The sequence below is a fragment of the Mustelus asterias genome, chromosome 1 (assembly GCF_964213995.1).
Source record: "Mustelus asterias chromosome 1, sMusAst1.hap1.1, whole genome shotgun sequence".
NCBI classification, from domain to species: Eukaryota; Metazoa; Chordata; class Chondrichthyes; order Carcharhiniformes; family Triakidae; genus Mustelus; species Mustelus asterias.
In genome coordinates, this window is record NC_135801.1 from 133,109,383 (window position 1) to 133,125,744 (window position 16,362).

The 16,362-nt window shown below is 43.8% G+C and overlaps 1 protein-coding gene across 1 annotated transcript in view; it reads right to left on the minus strand.

The window, feature by feature from the left end:
- LOC144510895 (transmembrane protease serine 9-like) overlaps positions 1 to 16,362 on the minus strand; it is a 47,579-nt gene that overhangs the window by 2,715 nt on the left and 28,502 nt on the right. The window contains exons 12-15 of the mRNA XM_078240985.1: positions 15,373 to 15,565; positions 8,349 to 8,493; positions 6,829 to 6,976; positions 2,121 to 2,384 (exon numbers count right to left, since the gene is read on the minus strand). Of these exons, the coding sequence (XP_078097111.1) occupies positions 2,121 to 2,384; positions 6,829 to 6,976; positions 8,349 to 8,493; positions 15,373 to 15,565 (750 nt within the window). The remainder of the gene's footprint in view (positions 1 to 2,120; positions 2,385 to 6,828; positions 6,977 to 8,348; positions 8,494 to 15,372; positions 15,566 to 16,362) is intronic.

The window sequence follows — 16,362 nt, forward strand, 5'->3', positions numbered from 1 at the left end:
TTTTGAGTTTAATGAAACTACAGGGCAATTCCTTTAAAATTATGAGGTTGCCTGCCTTACAATCAATCATCATTTTCCTCCTCCATCACCAACTCTTCTGATTTCCCTCCTGAGGCCCTTCCAATTCTGAAGCACTTTGAATTTCCTCCATTATTGTCTACTCTGATCTCTGACTCTTCCCTTGGCCTTTCTGATCACAGGTTGACTTGTCCAACACGCAGTCCATCTCTCAATCTGGCTAGTTGTGGCCAGGAAATGGAAACAAAAGGTACCAATCAGGTTCTGTCATTATCATTAGCCGGACCTAAGGAAATTAATTCTTCCATGTTTCCTCACCTGAAAACAAGGGAGGTCGTGACGTAATGGTCCTGTCACTGGACTAATAATCCAGTGACCCAGGGCAATTCTCTGGTGATCGAACCCAGGTTCGAATCCCACCATGGCAGGTGGGAATTCAATGAAAATTTGGAATTAAATGTCTAATGATGACCAGGGAGTCACTACCAATCGTTGTTTAAAAACCCATCTGATTCACCAATGTCCTTTAGAGAAGGAAATCTGCCATCTTTACCTGGTCTGGCCTACAGTGCCTCTAAATCCACAGCAATGCTGACTGTTAATGCTCTCAGTTGGTTGGCAGTCAGCCAATGAGCAATAAATGCTGGCCTAGTCAGCGATGCCGCCATCCCATGAAAGGTATTTTTTTAAAAACAGCTCCTGCTCCCACCTCACCTAATACATTGCTATCCTTGGGTTTGGGAGGTGTAAATTCACTGGGGTTCCTGCTTCTGACCCTCATTTAATAGGCCCTGATACAAGTGGCACATTGTAAACTTCGGTTCAGTGCAACATTGGTTGAGTAGCCTGCCAACACTCATTGTATAGGTTCACATACAAAGAATGATCACTTGCACAAGGTACTTCGAGGGCAGCTACAGAATTGTAACCCAGTGAAAAGTCAATACATTCAGAAGAGGGAAGGGGGAGTACATAGAAAAATAAAGACGGTATTTTTTTCTGTCGCAGTGACCTCATGTGCATAAGCCATGGCATTTTATAATGCAATGCTGTTTTCTTTATACAGTGTATTGCCACACCTCCATGGTAGATGGTGCGCTTTTTGACAAACAATGGTTTAAAACATGTTGCGGGATGACAAGTCACTGTGGGAACTATAGAGCTGGTGGCCATTTGATTGACCTGCAGCGCTCTCAGGCTGGACCTCCTCCTGAGATCAGGGTGGAATTCTTTCATAGAAACATAGAAGATAGTAGCAGGAGGAGGCCATTTGGCCCTTCGAGCCTGCTCCACCATTCATTACGATCATGGCTGATCATCCAACTCAATAGCCTAATCCTGCTTTCTCCCCATAACCTTTGATTCCATTCGCCCCCAAGTGCTATATCCAGCCACCTCTTGAACACATTCAATGTTTTGGCATCAACTACTTCCTGCGGTAATGAATCCCACAGGCTCACCACTCTTTGGGTGAAGAAATGTCTCCTCACCTCTGTTAAAGTAACTAATATTGCTTCCAGCATTAAATTGCTGTGGGGCCCATTAGAACAGTGGGCGAGCTCCTCTGAACTTTTAACTGTCAGGAAAGGGACTGTGGCATCCCATCAAATTCCTGCTCCTGCAGCTGTCGGATTGTTTTGTATTTTATCTTTGTAAATTTACTTTTTGGCACATGGTGTAAATGCCTGGCCCCTGGGAAGCTGGAAGAACAATTTCACTGGGCAGCTGCCCCTTGAAGTCCTCTCTCCTTTCCCCATGGGGCTGACCTCTGTCCAGCACACATCACAAAACAGAGATTGGAGGACTTGTCAGCATAAATTCAGTTATGCTCCCAGCGGGCAGGTGGACTTCCCAGGAGCATGGAACAAGAGAAGCAGCATTGCAGATTGTAGGCCAATGCCCATGGGAATTGTGAGATCAGTGAATTCGCCTCACTGTCTGATGGCCAAGGCTTTTGAAGCTTCTTCCACTGCTGGACAATACAGAGCTCGGAATCTGCTAAACACAGCAACAGCTTCTTTTTTTTGTAGAAGTTCTCAGCTTGCATTCAGCTATCTATTAACCTAGAATTTTGGAGTAACTTTTACCTCATGGATACTTACTTTGCAAGAGTCTCTCCCTCCCATTTTGTCACCAGCACAAAGCACATCCCATGATATTGCAGGGTGGTAGGTGTAATATTCCGAGCACACGTCCCTGTCTATGACAGTCACATTCACTTCCTGTAATGTGTCAGAAGCACAGGCCGGAAGCTTGGAGTATCCCCAACCTGCAACATTACAAATGGCTCCTTTCTTAACATCCTTTCCATTTGTAGGCAGTTTCAGGACATTCACAAACTTGTTCAGAGTCGCGGTGCCCTTGAGCTGGAATTACATTTAAAAAGCACAAGAATCATTTTTACATGCGATTTGAGTTTTCTCAAATTCCATCTTCAGTTACCGGACGTGCAGTCGATTTTGTGAAATACACACAGGGGTATTTACTGAGTCAGGTTTGAGCAGCCACTGACTTAAAGTAAAAAATTATTTATTAGTGTCACAAGTAGGCTTACATTAACACTGCAATGAAGTTCCGGCACCTGTTTGGGTACACTGAGGGAGAATTTAGCACAGCCAATGCACCTTACCAGCATGTCTTTCGGACCGTGGGAAGAAATCAGAGCACCCGGAGGAAACCCGCACAGACACGTAGAACGTGCAGACTCCGCACAGTCACCCAAGTTGGGAATCAAACCCAGGCCCCTGGCACTGTGAAGCAGCAGTGCTAACCACTGTGCCACCTTGGCGACTACATAGCTTTGTAGTGTTTTTTGTTGCACATATTGCTACATTGGTATTTCTCGAGCAATTTATTCCAAGGAAACAAATTAAACATCACACAGTTAAGTTAATCATGGCTTTGAACTTTTGCTGGATTAGCACCCATAGATAGTGTTCCACGGCACTTTGTAGGTTATTGGACTCATTTAGAATAAACAATCAATATTAGAATAGTTAAAATAAGCCCACCTGACTGCATTTGGGAAAGCCAAGGTTACATGCAGCCCAACAGATGGTCCTTAAAGAGATTGCAGCAAACATCCATCAAAATGATGTGTATTACAAATACTTTCCTGAACGTGGATCCAGGCTAGAATTCCACAGTTGGCGAGTGCTCAACACCCTACCTCATTTCCTGAACTTATTTTGATTTTTTCCTTCAATTGCCCTGTGCTCCTCTTCCCAGTCACCCTGCACAATGACATCCCCTGTCCTTTTAATGACCTCCCTGGGGCAGGTTAGGAAAACAAAGGGATTTGCATTGGTAAACATTAGAAATAAGGCATAAGAAGGTAAGAACATAAGAACTAGGAGCAGGAGTAGGCCATCTGGCCCCTCGAGCCTGCTCCGCCATTCAATAAGATCATGGTTGATCTTTTTGTGGACTCAGCTCCACTTACCTGCCCACTCACCATAACCCCTAATTCCTTTACAGTTCAAAAATTTATCTATCCTTGCCTTGAGGTAGCCTCAACTGCTTCACTGGGCAGGGAATTCCACAGATTCACAACCCTTTGTGTGAAGAAGTTCCTCCTCAACTCAGTACTAAATCGGCTTCCCCTTATTTTGAGGCTAGGCCCCCTAGTTCTAGTTTCACCCGCCAGTGAAAATAACTTCCCTGCTTCTATCTTATCTATTCCCTTCATAATCTTATATGTTTCAATAAGATCTCCCCTCATTCTTCTGAATTCCAATGAGTATAGCCCCAGTCTACTCAGTCTCTCCTCATAAGCCAACCCTCTCAACTCCGGAATCAACCTAGTGAATCTCCTCTGCGCCCCCTCCAGTGCCAGTATATCTTTCTCAAGTAAGGAGACCAAAACTGTACACAGACTCCAGGTGTGGCCTCACCTGCACCTTATACAGCTGCAACATAATCTCGTTGTTTTTAAACTCCATCCCTCTAGCAATGAAGGACAAAATTCCATTTGCCTTCTTAATTACCTGCTGCACCTGCAAACCATCTCCTTGAGATTCCTGCACAAGGACACCCAGATCCCTCTGCACAGCAGCATGCTGCAATTTTTTACCATTTAAATAATAGTCCAATAGTAGTTTTAAGTGTGTTCAATTTAGTGTTTCCATGTAAGGAAGGGCAAACCTATAGTTAGCTCAAGATAGACCAAGGTGTTTGTATGTGTGGGGGTTGGCTCAGTTCCAACTGTGCTTTCATTGTGCTTTGAGCAGCTTACAGCATGAAGAATAAATCAAGGTAGTAGAAGCATGTGGTCATTGCTTAGCAATTGGGGGCTGCACAGTTAGGAAGGCTACACATCACCATCATGCCTTGCATAGTGGTACACACCAGTGTGATCTGTGTAGTGTTGAAGCTTGTAAGAAGTCTTGGGTTCCAAAGGGTGAACGGCTAGATTCTAACTCTTTTGTTTGAGACCAAACCCAAATAAACTAAAACAAATAAACTGAGGGACAAAGTAAAAGGGCACATCCTTAAAAGAATACTGCCTTAAACAAAAAACAAATCACAAATGAAATTGATAACATTAAACCAAAATGTGATTATAGGGGTCAATAATACACTCCAGTCCCTGTGGTGCTTATTGAGTAAGAAGTTTAACAACACCAGGTTAAAGTCCAACAGGTTTATTTGGTAGCAAAAGCCACAAGCTTTCAGAGCCTTAAGCTCCTTCTTCAGGTGAGTGGGAATTCTTATGCCCTGTTTGTGAACAGAATTCCCAATCACCTGAAGGAGGAGTTTAAGGCTCCGAAAGCTAGTGGCTTCTGCTACCAAATAAACCTGTTGGACTTTAACCTGGTGTTGTTAAACGTCTTACTGTGTTTACCCCAGTCCAACGCCGGCATCTCCACATCGTGCTTATTGAGCACAGAAGGCCTCAAGGGTGTCAGTGGACTCTGCATGCTCCCTCTCCAGGGACACCCAGCTGTGAATAGAACATAGAACATAGAACAGTACAGCACAGAACAGGCCCTTCGGCCCACGATGTTGTGCCGAGCTTTATCTGAAACCAAGATCAAGCTATCCCACTCCCTATCATCCTGGTGTGCTCCATGTGCCTATCCAATAACCGCTTAAATGTTCCTAAAGTGTCTGACTCCACTATCACTGCAGGCAGTCCATTCCACACCCCAACCACTCTCTGCGTAAAGAACCTACCTCTGATATCCTTCCTATATCTCTGCAATATAGCTGCAATAGAGGGGTAGACTGTCGGATGACCCTCCCCCGACCCCACACTGCCTGGACTTATTGATGGCAAGTTTGACCAGGCTCAGGAGCAGGTTCATGAGGAAATGCTCCTCCAACCCCGTCCCTCTCTGCACCGGGTGAATGGCTTGGCTCCAACCTGTGCCATTAATGTTTAGCTCTGGAGAGTTAACCAGTAGTATTGACTAGTCTCGGGAGGGTGAAGATGTTGCTCTGGCAACTGGCTTCCTCTTCTGGTTGATGAGACACAGCTGATTCTTGAGAAAACGGCAATTAGCATGTCCAGCACTTCCCCAGAGGGCAACCAGGTGACAAGAGCTGTACAGTGAATCAGCCTACTATGGCACCATGCTCCTTCTGATAGTCAAACTTCTCAGAGAAGTGGATTTGAACTTCCATTATACTAATCCCCTTTGGCTCACACTATTGCCTGAGTCTGTTCAGGACACACTCCAGTCGCCCTTCCCCAAGTGAGAGTCTTTGTGCCTCTTGAGGCAGGGAAACTCCACATTATTATGAGCCCCACTCTGCTCTTTGCCACCTGGCTTCTCATAATCCCACACCCAGGGACCTCATAGTCACCCCCAGCACTGCCCCTCTGGTACAGTGGTTAGCACTGCTGCCTCACAGCTCTAGGGACCCGGGTTCAATTCCCAGCTTGGGTCACTGTCTGTGTGGCATCTTCACGTTCTCACCGTATCTGCATGGGTTTCCTCTGGGTGCCCCGGTTTCCTCTCACAGTCCGAAAGACGTGCTGGTTAGGTGCATTGACCATGCTAAATTCTCCCTCATTGTACCCGAACAGGCGCCGGAGTGTGACAGCAAAGGGATTTTCACAGTAACTTCATTGCAGTGTTAATGTAGGCCTACTTGTGACTAATAAATAAACTTTAACTTTTTCCACCCATTTTGAAGCTCCCACAAAAGAAGGGCAATCACTCAGCGATGATCTGGACACAAGCCCAGCATGGAGGACATGCGGAGCCATGCTTGCATGTCAGTCACCAGACCCCCTGAGAGGAAGGAGCAACTTGACATGAAGGGAAAGTAAGGCCTGTAAACGACCCCTCCCCCCAAAATCACGACAGTGACCCTCACTCTGAGCTGAACCTACATGTGTCCCCTGTGTCCTCTCTGGTGCTACCTGAGCACTGAACACCCTGAAGGATGATGGCGACCTGAGCACTCAGAATTTCTGGAGCGAGTGCTTGATAATGAAATGCTGATGTATTAAAATGAGTTTCCCGGGCACCTGCGGTGAGTTTCACGTTCCTCCACCTGTGTGGAGTGTTGAAAATTGGAATTTGCAATCTTGCCGCCAACATTTGCGTTTTCCGATTCTCTCCGGATTTTACACCCGCAGCAGCGATCCCGCGCATGGAGTGTTTGGGCACAAAATCACCCCCTATACCTTTTCACTGCTGAGCTGTGTTGGAATGAAGCTTGAGGTCTAATATTGGGTACAGTTCAAGCCAAGCTGTTCAGATACAGCGATCATTCCCTGCACCCAGTCTATAGCTACAGTCTGAAACAGATGAATCTCTACACAATCTAATTAGAAATATTAAGCATTAATGTTTTTACCTCAAGAAGCATGATGTCATTTGTTAGCAATTTTGAGTCATACAGTTGATGTGGGATCATCCTTTGAACAGTAAATATTTGTTGTTCCTTCCCTCTTTTTGAAAGTGAGTGAGCTCCAAGGACGACTTGAATCCTATATTTTGGAAATCTTTTGTTGTAAAAGACATGAAGGAAATTAGATCAATTACTGTTGTTAACATTTTTTGTAGTTCATATAGTACCACAGGAGGAATAAGTGTAGCAATATAACAGAGACTTGGAAAGAATGCAAATGCCATCATTTGAGTTGAAGTCACAACTTGTAATAATAACAGCAAATGTGTTTCTTTCCAAATTCTCTGTCCTTTGTTTGGCTGGAATTGTGAACTTGGATTAAGACCTTTATTTAAACAAGAAGCAAATAAATACACATATCAATTCCTGAAATGAGCTTCTAACCACAAAGCTGCACCATAACAAAAACTACCGGCTTCCATCTCCAAAATATTGCCTGCTTTTCATCCCTGTCTCAACTAATCTGCTGCTGAAAAACTCATCCATGCCTTACTTGCCTCCAGAATTAACCATCCTCATGGACTTGGGGCTGACCCATGTTCTGTAGCTGGAATTCACGCCATTCACCATTCACGCCGGTGGGATTTTCCCATCCCGCTGCAGTGAACGGAGATTTGGCTGAGCGCCAAGTTGTCCGACCTCGCTGCAGCGGGAGCATGCCTTGAACGGCCGATAAGATCATGCCAGATGTTTCATAAACAAGTCATCCAACTCTCTCCTGCCCTTGTCCTAAATCACAATGAGCTCCACCCACCCATCACCCCGTGCTCGCTGAGCTACAATGGCTCCCAGTCAAGCAGCACCTTGAGCATCACCTTCAAATTTGCATTCTTGTTTCCAAGTCCCTCCGTGGTCTGCCTCCTTCCTATTTCTGTAATCGTCTCCAGCCATACAACACTGCTGAGATATCTTTGTGCCTCTAGTTCAGGCCTCTTGAGCATCCCTGATTTGAATTGCTCAACCATTGGTAGCTATGCCTTCACCTCCCCAGATCCCAGGCTCTGGAATTTCCTCCCTAAACCTTTCTTCCTCTCTACCTTAGTTACTTCCTTGTGTGGCTTCGTATCAGATTTTGCTTCATAATGTTTCTGTGAAGTTCTTTGGGACATTTTGTTATGTTAAAGATGCTATACGTATATAATATGTATGTATAAATGCACAAATTGGTATCGTGCTCTCTTGGATATAGCTTTCTTGCACTTGCGGGTTGGAGAGAAATTTCTTGGAGATTCTTCCTAAATAGCTAAGGTTTTTGGTTACCTTTTCCTCTGTTTCCAGGAGGTTGCATGACAGAACGGGGAGTTTTGGGGTGGTGATATGCATAAGTTATATCATAATGTGACGGGAGAAGCTCAGTGCAGCAAAGATACCATGTATCTTAGAGATATTGTTCCAAACATAACTTTTAATATTTTTACCCGTAGTGCACTTACTTTTTAAAAAGGTATTCATCTATTGTAACTTACATCTGGCAGTGTGCAGCTGTCAGCACCCAGTTAGTTTGGATTAAAGCTCCTCCACACTTATGTCTTCTGTTAAACTGGATGGACGCCATGTAAGGTTTGGAATGGGGCACGGCCTCCTGGCCTCCAATAATCTCCATACAGTTGTCTACAATAATAAAAATATAGATGTTCTCAGAGTGTGACAATGTAGAATCGAAAAATCACAGATAATGCATTACAATGACATTTTACCCCTCTGTATTTTTCTTCAATTTGTTCATTAAACATGGACAACGCTGGCAAGTGGTAACTAGTACCCATCCCGAGTTGCCTTGAGGGTATTAAGAGTAAATCACACAGTGTGGGACTGGAGTTACATGTAGGCCAGACTAGTAGTGGCTGCAGTCTCCTGCACAGGGGAACATGACTGAACATGTGGGTTTATTACATGTTTATGTTTCCAGGGTCAGTGTACAAATTATGATTAATATTACCAACAGTACTTTCTAAGCCTGAATTTGCAGATGACACAAATCATCACAGAACTGTGATGATGGTAGTGCAGAACTTCAAAAGTGCATCAACAAATTGGTGGAATAAGCAGTCAGAGAGCAGGTGAAGTTTTTTAAGTTTTATAGTTTATTTATTAGTGTGACAAGAAGGTTTACATTAACACTGAAATGAAGTTACTGTGAAAATCTCCTAGTCGCCATACTCCGGCGCCGGTTCGGGTACACACTGAGGAAGAATTTAGCATGGCCAATGCAGCTAACCAGCACGTCTTTCGGACTGTGGGAGGAAACCGGAGCACCCAGAGGAGTTCACACAGACACAGGGAGAACGTGTGGACTCTGCACAGACAGTGACCCAAGCCGGGCATTGAACCCGGGTCCCTGGCACTGTGAGGCAGCAGTGCTAACCACTGTGCCACCGTGCTGCCCTCGTGCCATCATGCCACTGTGGCAGATTGGAGAAGTGAGGCTTGTTATCCTGAGAGAAAAGAAGGCTGAGAGGAAATTTGACAGAGGGATTCAAAATCATGAGGAGTCTGGGCAGAGCAGCTAGGGAGAAAACGTTCCCACTTGTGAAAGGATCGAGAACGAGAGGGCTCAGATCGAAAGCAATTATTTTAAAAAGCAGCAATGAGGTGAAGAAGAGCTTTTCCATGCAGAGAGTGTTTAGAGTCTGGAATGTACTGCCTGAGAGTATGGTGGAAGCTGGTTCAACTGAAATATTCAAATGACAATTAAAATGTTATCTGAAAAGGAAGAATGTGCAGGGTTATGGGGAGAAGACAGGAGAATGGCATTAGGTGAGTTGCTCATTTGGAGTCCTAGTGCACATGATGGGTCAAATAGTCTCCTTCTGCAGCATAACAACTCAGTGATTCTGTGAATTATATTGGAGATTGTCACAACCAGTAACACACAGTCGTTGGGGAAAACATTAAGTACGGGTGCAACTAGGGGCGGCACATTGGCTCAGTGGTTAGCACTGTTGCCTCACAGTGCCAGGGGCCCGGATTCAATTCTAGCCTTGGGTGACTGTCTGTGTGGAGTTTGCACATTCTCCTCACGTCTGCCTGGATTTCCTCCAGGTGCTCCGGTTCCCTCCCACAGTCCAAAGATGTGTGGGTTGGATGCATTAGCCGTGGTAAATGTATGGGTTTATGGTGATAGAACAGGGGATATGGTCTGGGTAAAATGCTCTGTCAGAGAGTTGCTGCAAACTCGATGAGCCGAATGGCCCCTTCTGCATTGTAGGGATTCTATGATTCTCTGGCTGCGCATGACCCAAGACTGGAAAATCCCACCCGAGTGCAACAGACCTTTAAATTTCACCAAATTTTCTGTCTCGCCTGCTACAATTCCTGCAGCGGGCGAGAAGGAAGATTTTCAGCCTACATTAACATCAAAAACAAAACCTCATGATTTTGATGATTTAATTAATTATAATCAACAAAGGCAGAGAATAGTCAAATCATCTACCAGAGGGATATGCACGGAGAGTCTCTGAAAATTAGATGTAAACATCGCAAGCTTACCTTCAACTGGTTGCAATTCTTTAAGATGATCTCATTCTATGTGGTAAACTATAAAGCGCCTTCATTTTGCAGAATTTATACAAATGAACAGAGCACATTGTAAAATAAAGACAAAATACTTACATTTAATGCAAAATGTCTCACGTAACTGGCCTTTTACTGAAGCTGTTAGATGCTTAGAAATATTAAACCAACCATACACAACATGGTGAGAAGTCTCACAACACCGGGTTAAAGTCCAACAGGTTTATTTGGAATCACAAGCTTTCAGTGCGCTGCTCCTTCATCAGGTGAGTGGGAGATTTTCAGCTTACATTAACATCAAAAGCAAAACCGCATAGTTTGGATGAGTTAATTAATTACACTCACCTGAGGAAGGAGCAGTGCTCTGAAAGCTCGTGATTCCAAATAAACCTGTTGGACTTTAACCTGGTGTTGTGAGACTTCTTACTCTGCCCACCCCAGTCCAACGCTGGCATTTCCACGTTATGGCTACCATACACAACATGCACATACACTTTGTATGAAATAAAAACAGAAAATTCGGGAAATACTCAGCACTTTATATAAGTTTACCTGATTTCTGATTTTCATTACATTTGCAGTATGGTAATTTAATAGTAAATCTTCAAATATACAAAATTAAGTTTGAGGCCACAAGATAAAAGAGTTGAAACTCTATGGTTTTACTTACAGCCTGGCATTAGTAAGAAAATAATCGCCACCAAGCTGGACAGAGCTGGGAACAGCATCTTCACCAGTCAGTGTCTGGGTGAGGACTGAGTCAGTGAATATGTTTTCTATCTTTAAGTTTGGTTAGAGAATGTGGTTAGACATGTGACTGTGAACATTTAATCAAGATCAAGATTCCTTGAAATCTAATGTGTGCATAAACTATCAATCCAGAAACAAAATAAGTTACATATTGGGTTATATATTATACATTCTCCTTGTGTCTGCGTGGGTTTCCTCCGGGTGCTCCCGCTTCCTCCCACAGTCCAAAGATGTGCAGGTTAGGTCGATTGGCCATGCTAAATTGCTCCTTAGTGTCAGGGGCTATGGGGATAAGGGCTGGGTGGGATTGTTGTCAGTGCAGACTCGATGGGCCAAATGGCCTCCTTCTGCACTGTAGGGATTCTATGATCTTCCATGGATTCTATATCCACTCTTTCTGCAGTATCCAACTGGCTTCTAATATCTGTGTTCATAATTCCTCCCTTACACCTCAAAGTTGAGTTTGTAATTTTATTTTGTACAGTCTGGGCATAAAAGCAGTGCTGAAAATCCATTAAAGAAACTGTCCAATTTTAGTTTTTACTCATTGCAACATCCGTTAGCCTCAATAAGGCCTCTGGTTTGTTTGAAATGTATTCAAATCAACACATCAGACAATTCAGCAGCATTGTGGAGAGGTAGTGTCAATGCTTCAGTTCGAGATAATCTTTCATCAGAGCTGATGAAAGGCCGTATCGGCCTGAAACACTGTTTCTCTCCACAGATGCTGCCTGGCCTGCTGGAGCATTTCTAGCACTTCTTTGTTTTCATTTTCGGTTTCCAGCGTCTTTCTTTTTTCCTTCAGCGTCTATTTGGAATGGAAGCAGGAAAAGCTCTGTGAGCAAACGGTAAGTTGCTTTATGGTGTTATTTTTGCACGGTACCTTTTAGTACACCTTCTTTCCAGACATGTTTTCATTTTTAATTTTTCTGAAAGAATTGTGGAGGAAATTAATTTTACGCTATAGAGATTTCAGCAGCAATGATGGGACAAGATGACCATTGCTCGCATTTGTTACACTGATGGTTCATTCCTGCTAACACTGCAATGTCAGGCAATGGGCCACCCACATACAAATCAAACAAACAACGAATGCACTAAGCAACATGGCCTACCTTTTCACTCTCTTTCTCAGTGGAGCTCTTCTAATGAATGTCTCCCAAAGCTCAAGATGTGTTTTTCATGGGCAGTAAGGTACTATGTGGGACATTTGTTGGGGGTGGGGGTTGGGGATGGTATAACAGATGAACATTTATATTGGATGCTTACTTTATCAGAAGGATTAATACATTTATCTTCACATTTCAGCTGGTGTCATTGAACTTCTCATTTACTTCCAAGCGTGGTGAATCTTGGAAACTGCAGTGATGTATTGAAACAATTAACTCTATCCAGCTTGTACATGGCATTTGTTTTTCTTTATTCTTTCATGGGATGTGGGCATTACTGGCAAGGTCAGTATTTGATGCTCATCCCTAATGGCCCTTGAACTGAGTGCTTTGCTTGGTCATTGAAGGGGGCAGTTAAGAGTCAACCACATTGCTGTGCACCTGAAGTCAGATTTCCTTCCCTAAAGGATATTAATTTGTCAGGTGGGTTTCTACAGCAATCGTTGATACCTTCATGGCCACAATTACTGAGGTTAGTTTTAAATTCCAGATTTCTTAATTTAATTCAAATTCCACCAGCGGCCGTGGTGCAATTTGAGGCAGAATATTAATCTGGCTCTCCAGGTTACATTATCCTTACATCAATATCATTGATTTACATTAATGATTTGGATAAGAATTTAATAGGCATGGTTAGGAAGTTTGCAGATGACACCAACATTGGTGTGGACAGTGAAGAAAGATTTTTAGGGTTGCAACAGCATCTTGATCAACTGGGCCAGTGGGCTGACGAATGGCAGATGGAGTTTAATTTAGATAAATGTGAGGTGATGCATTTTGGTCAATTGAACCAGGGCAGGACTTACTCAGTTAATAGCAGGGCGTTGGGGAGAGTTACAGAACAAAGGGATCTAGGGGTACATGTTTATAGCTCCTTAAAAGTGGAGTCACAGGTGGACAGAGTGGTGAAGAAGGCATTCGGCATGCTTGGTTTCATTGGTCAGAACATTGAATACAGGAGTTGGGACGTCTTGTTGAAGTTGTACAAGACATTGGTAAGGCCACACTTGGAATACTGTGTACAGTTCTGGTCACCCTATTATAGAAAGGATATTACTAAACTAGAAAGAGTGCAGAAAAGATTTACTAGAATGCTACCGGGACTTGTTGGTTTGAGTTATAAGGAGAGGCTGGATAGACTGGGACTTTTTTCTTTGGAGCGTAGGAGACTTAGGGGTGATCTTATAGAGGTCTATAAAATAATGAGGGACATAGACCAGCTAGATAGTCAATATCTTTTCCCAAAGGTAGGGGATTCTAAAACTAGAGGGCATAGGTTTAAGGTGAGAGGGGCAATTTTTTCACACAGAGGGTGGTGAGTATCTGGAATGAGCAGCCAGAGGTAGTAGTAGAGGCGGGTACAATTTTGTCTTTTAAAAAGCATTTAGACAGTTACATGGATAAGATGGGTATAGAGAGATATGGGCCAATCGCGGGCAATTGAGACTAGCTTAGGGGTTAAAAAAAGAGGTGGCATGGACAAGTTGGGCCAAAGGGCCTGTTTCCATGCTGTAAACATCTATGACTCTATAACTCTAATATCCCTCTTGTAGGTGGATGCCCTTTGGCAAGGGGACTAACTTTCTTTGTTACCCATCTGGTAGCAACATCCCTCATGGCATTTTATTGGAGTTGGGACTCATTGAATTGCACATTAACCTCCAATTGAACAATTGTAAAGAAAAAACACCTTTCTGAGTAACAGCCCTTCAAGACCTTCTGGCTAACCCAGATTTTCATGTATCAGCGATCCAACTTTCAGGCCAGACTCCATGGATGTGAATCCTATCCAAATATAGAGAGGGACTTACCTCACAAAAAGAGACCAGCTTCTCCTGGCTGCCAGCACGAATATCTCCATTGCCACCAGCAAATGCAGCTCCAATTTACCTGGTCTCACATGTTTTGTAGAATCATAGAATCCGTACACTGCAGAAGGCGGTCATTTGGCCCATCGAGCCTGCACCGACACCAATCCCACCCAGGCCATGTCCCCATAACCCCACGCATTTACCCCACTAACCCTCTTGATTCTAAGGGCCAATCCACCTACCCCGCACATCTTTGGACTGTGGGAGGAAACTGGAGCACCCGGAGGAAACCCATGCAGACACGGGGAGAACATGCAAACTCCGCACAGACAGTCACCCAAGACTGGAATTGAACCCGGGTCCCTGGCGCTGTGAGGCAGCAGTGCTAACCACTGTGTCGCCGTGCCACCTGTGTACTCCACTGTGCTGACTATATTATTTTGTATTTTGCCTTTTGAACAGCCTATTGATCTGTGCAAAGGTATTTAATGCTTAAAGGCCATGGTGTCTTTGCAAAAAAATTAGTTTCCTGCAAATCACAAATGTAAAAAAAGACTATCACATCAGACTGGTGTCCTTCATCTCACTGTACATCACCAAGAAACGATGGGTCTGGGGGTCCTGAATTCTAAAGGAAGAGTGGAAGGTGAGAATTGCTTTGTCACAGATGAATGAGGCAAAGAGTGCAGTAAAAAATATTCTGTTCCACTTTTAATCATAATGGATGAATTTCCCAAATTAAAAGCCATTGTGTTACTTTGAACCTAACTGCACAGGACCTACAGGATAGAAGCACATCATCTGTGTGTGGACGTCTCAGAGTGAGTTGAAACCTACTTATGCCTTTTGGACATCTAAATTTACATGAGGCCTGTAGGTGCTCAGGATGTTTAGACTTTCTCCTTGTGTAGGAGATCAGATAGGGAATAAACCCCAATCTGAACTGACATGAAATCAGTTGACTTGGCTCCAGATCTGGCTCGGTGCAACCCTTAGTTTTTTCAGAAGCATTATATCATGTAGGATGAGCAGGAACGCTCCAATATAATGAATGGTTTGCACCCAAATTAACCAAGAGTACAAGATTTAATTATTTAAAATAATACATGTTTAATTATTCTGAGCCTCTGTCCAATTTGACTTTTTATAATTCAGGTTGCTGAATTCTACAACCAATCATGATAACTTCCAAAGGCGAATGTCAATATAAGGGAAAGGCATTGCAAGTTACATGTAAATCAACCATCAGATCTGATCCTTTGTCATGTTGTAGTTCTTAATTCTGATAAGCTTTGTTATCCAGTTGAGATATTGCTTTGATAACCGGGTATAGATGCCAGGTTTGGTGGGCTCTCCGCAGTCACCACCACCTGAAACAATGCCCTTGTACTCTTTCTTCTTGTTTTTCATTGTACATATTAATGGTCCACCAGAGTCGCCCTGCAACAGATAAGTAAATAACAAGTTATTGATTAAAAATACACCTCAGAAGTATTTAATACAGCACATGTTAATGTATCTAAACTAAAATACTGCAGCGACTGGCAATTTGAAACAAAAACAGAAAATGCTGGAAATACCTGGCAGGTCAGACAGTATCTGTGAATAGGAACAAGAGTTAAACGATGGAATTTAATCATTGTGGTGATGGGCCTGTTCACCAACTGGAGAGCTACTGGCAAATCCTCACCCACCCCGTGCCTCCCTTCCCCTCCCCTCTGGCTATTTTGGGCTCGCTGATCTAATTTAAAACCAATCAGACACTTCTTTAGTTAGCAATGGGGTACACACTGCCTTAGATTTGGTGGGTGTGGGGGAGGGGGAATTTCCACCTCTGAGAGCTTCTGAGCAATCAGATGTCCAGGACCATGCATGCCCTGCGATCCAGATTGTCCCTCGGTTCCTCATGCTGACGAGTCAGAAGTTTGAAGTTTATTTATTAATGTCACATTAACACTGCAATGAAGTTACTGTGAAAATCCCCCAGTCGCCACACTCCACGCCTGTTCAGGCACACTAAGGGGCAATGGCCAATCCACCTAACCTGCACATCTTTGGTTTGTGGAAGGAAACCGGAGGAAACCCACGCAGACACAGGGAGAACTTGCAGACTCCACACAGACAGTGACCCAAGCCGGGAATCGAACCTGGGTCCCTGGCGCTGTGAGGCAGCAGTGCTAACCACTGTGCCACTTCTCATTCAATAGACTCTGGAACATATGATGCACAGCTTTGGC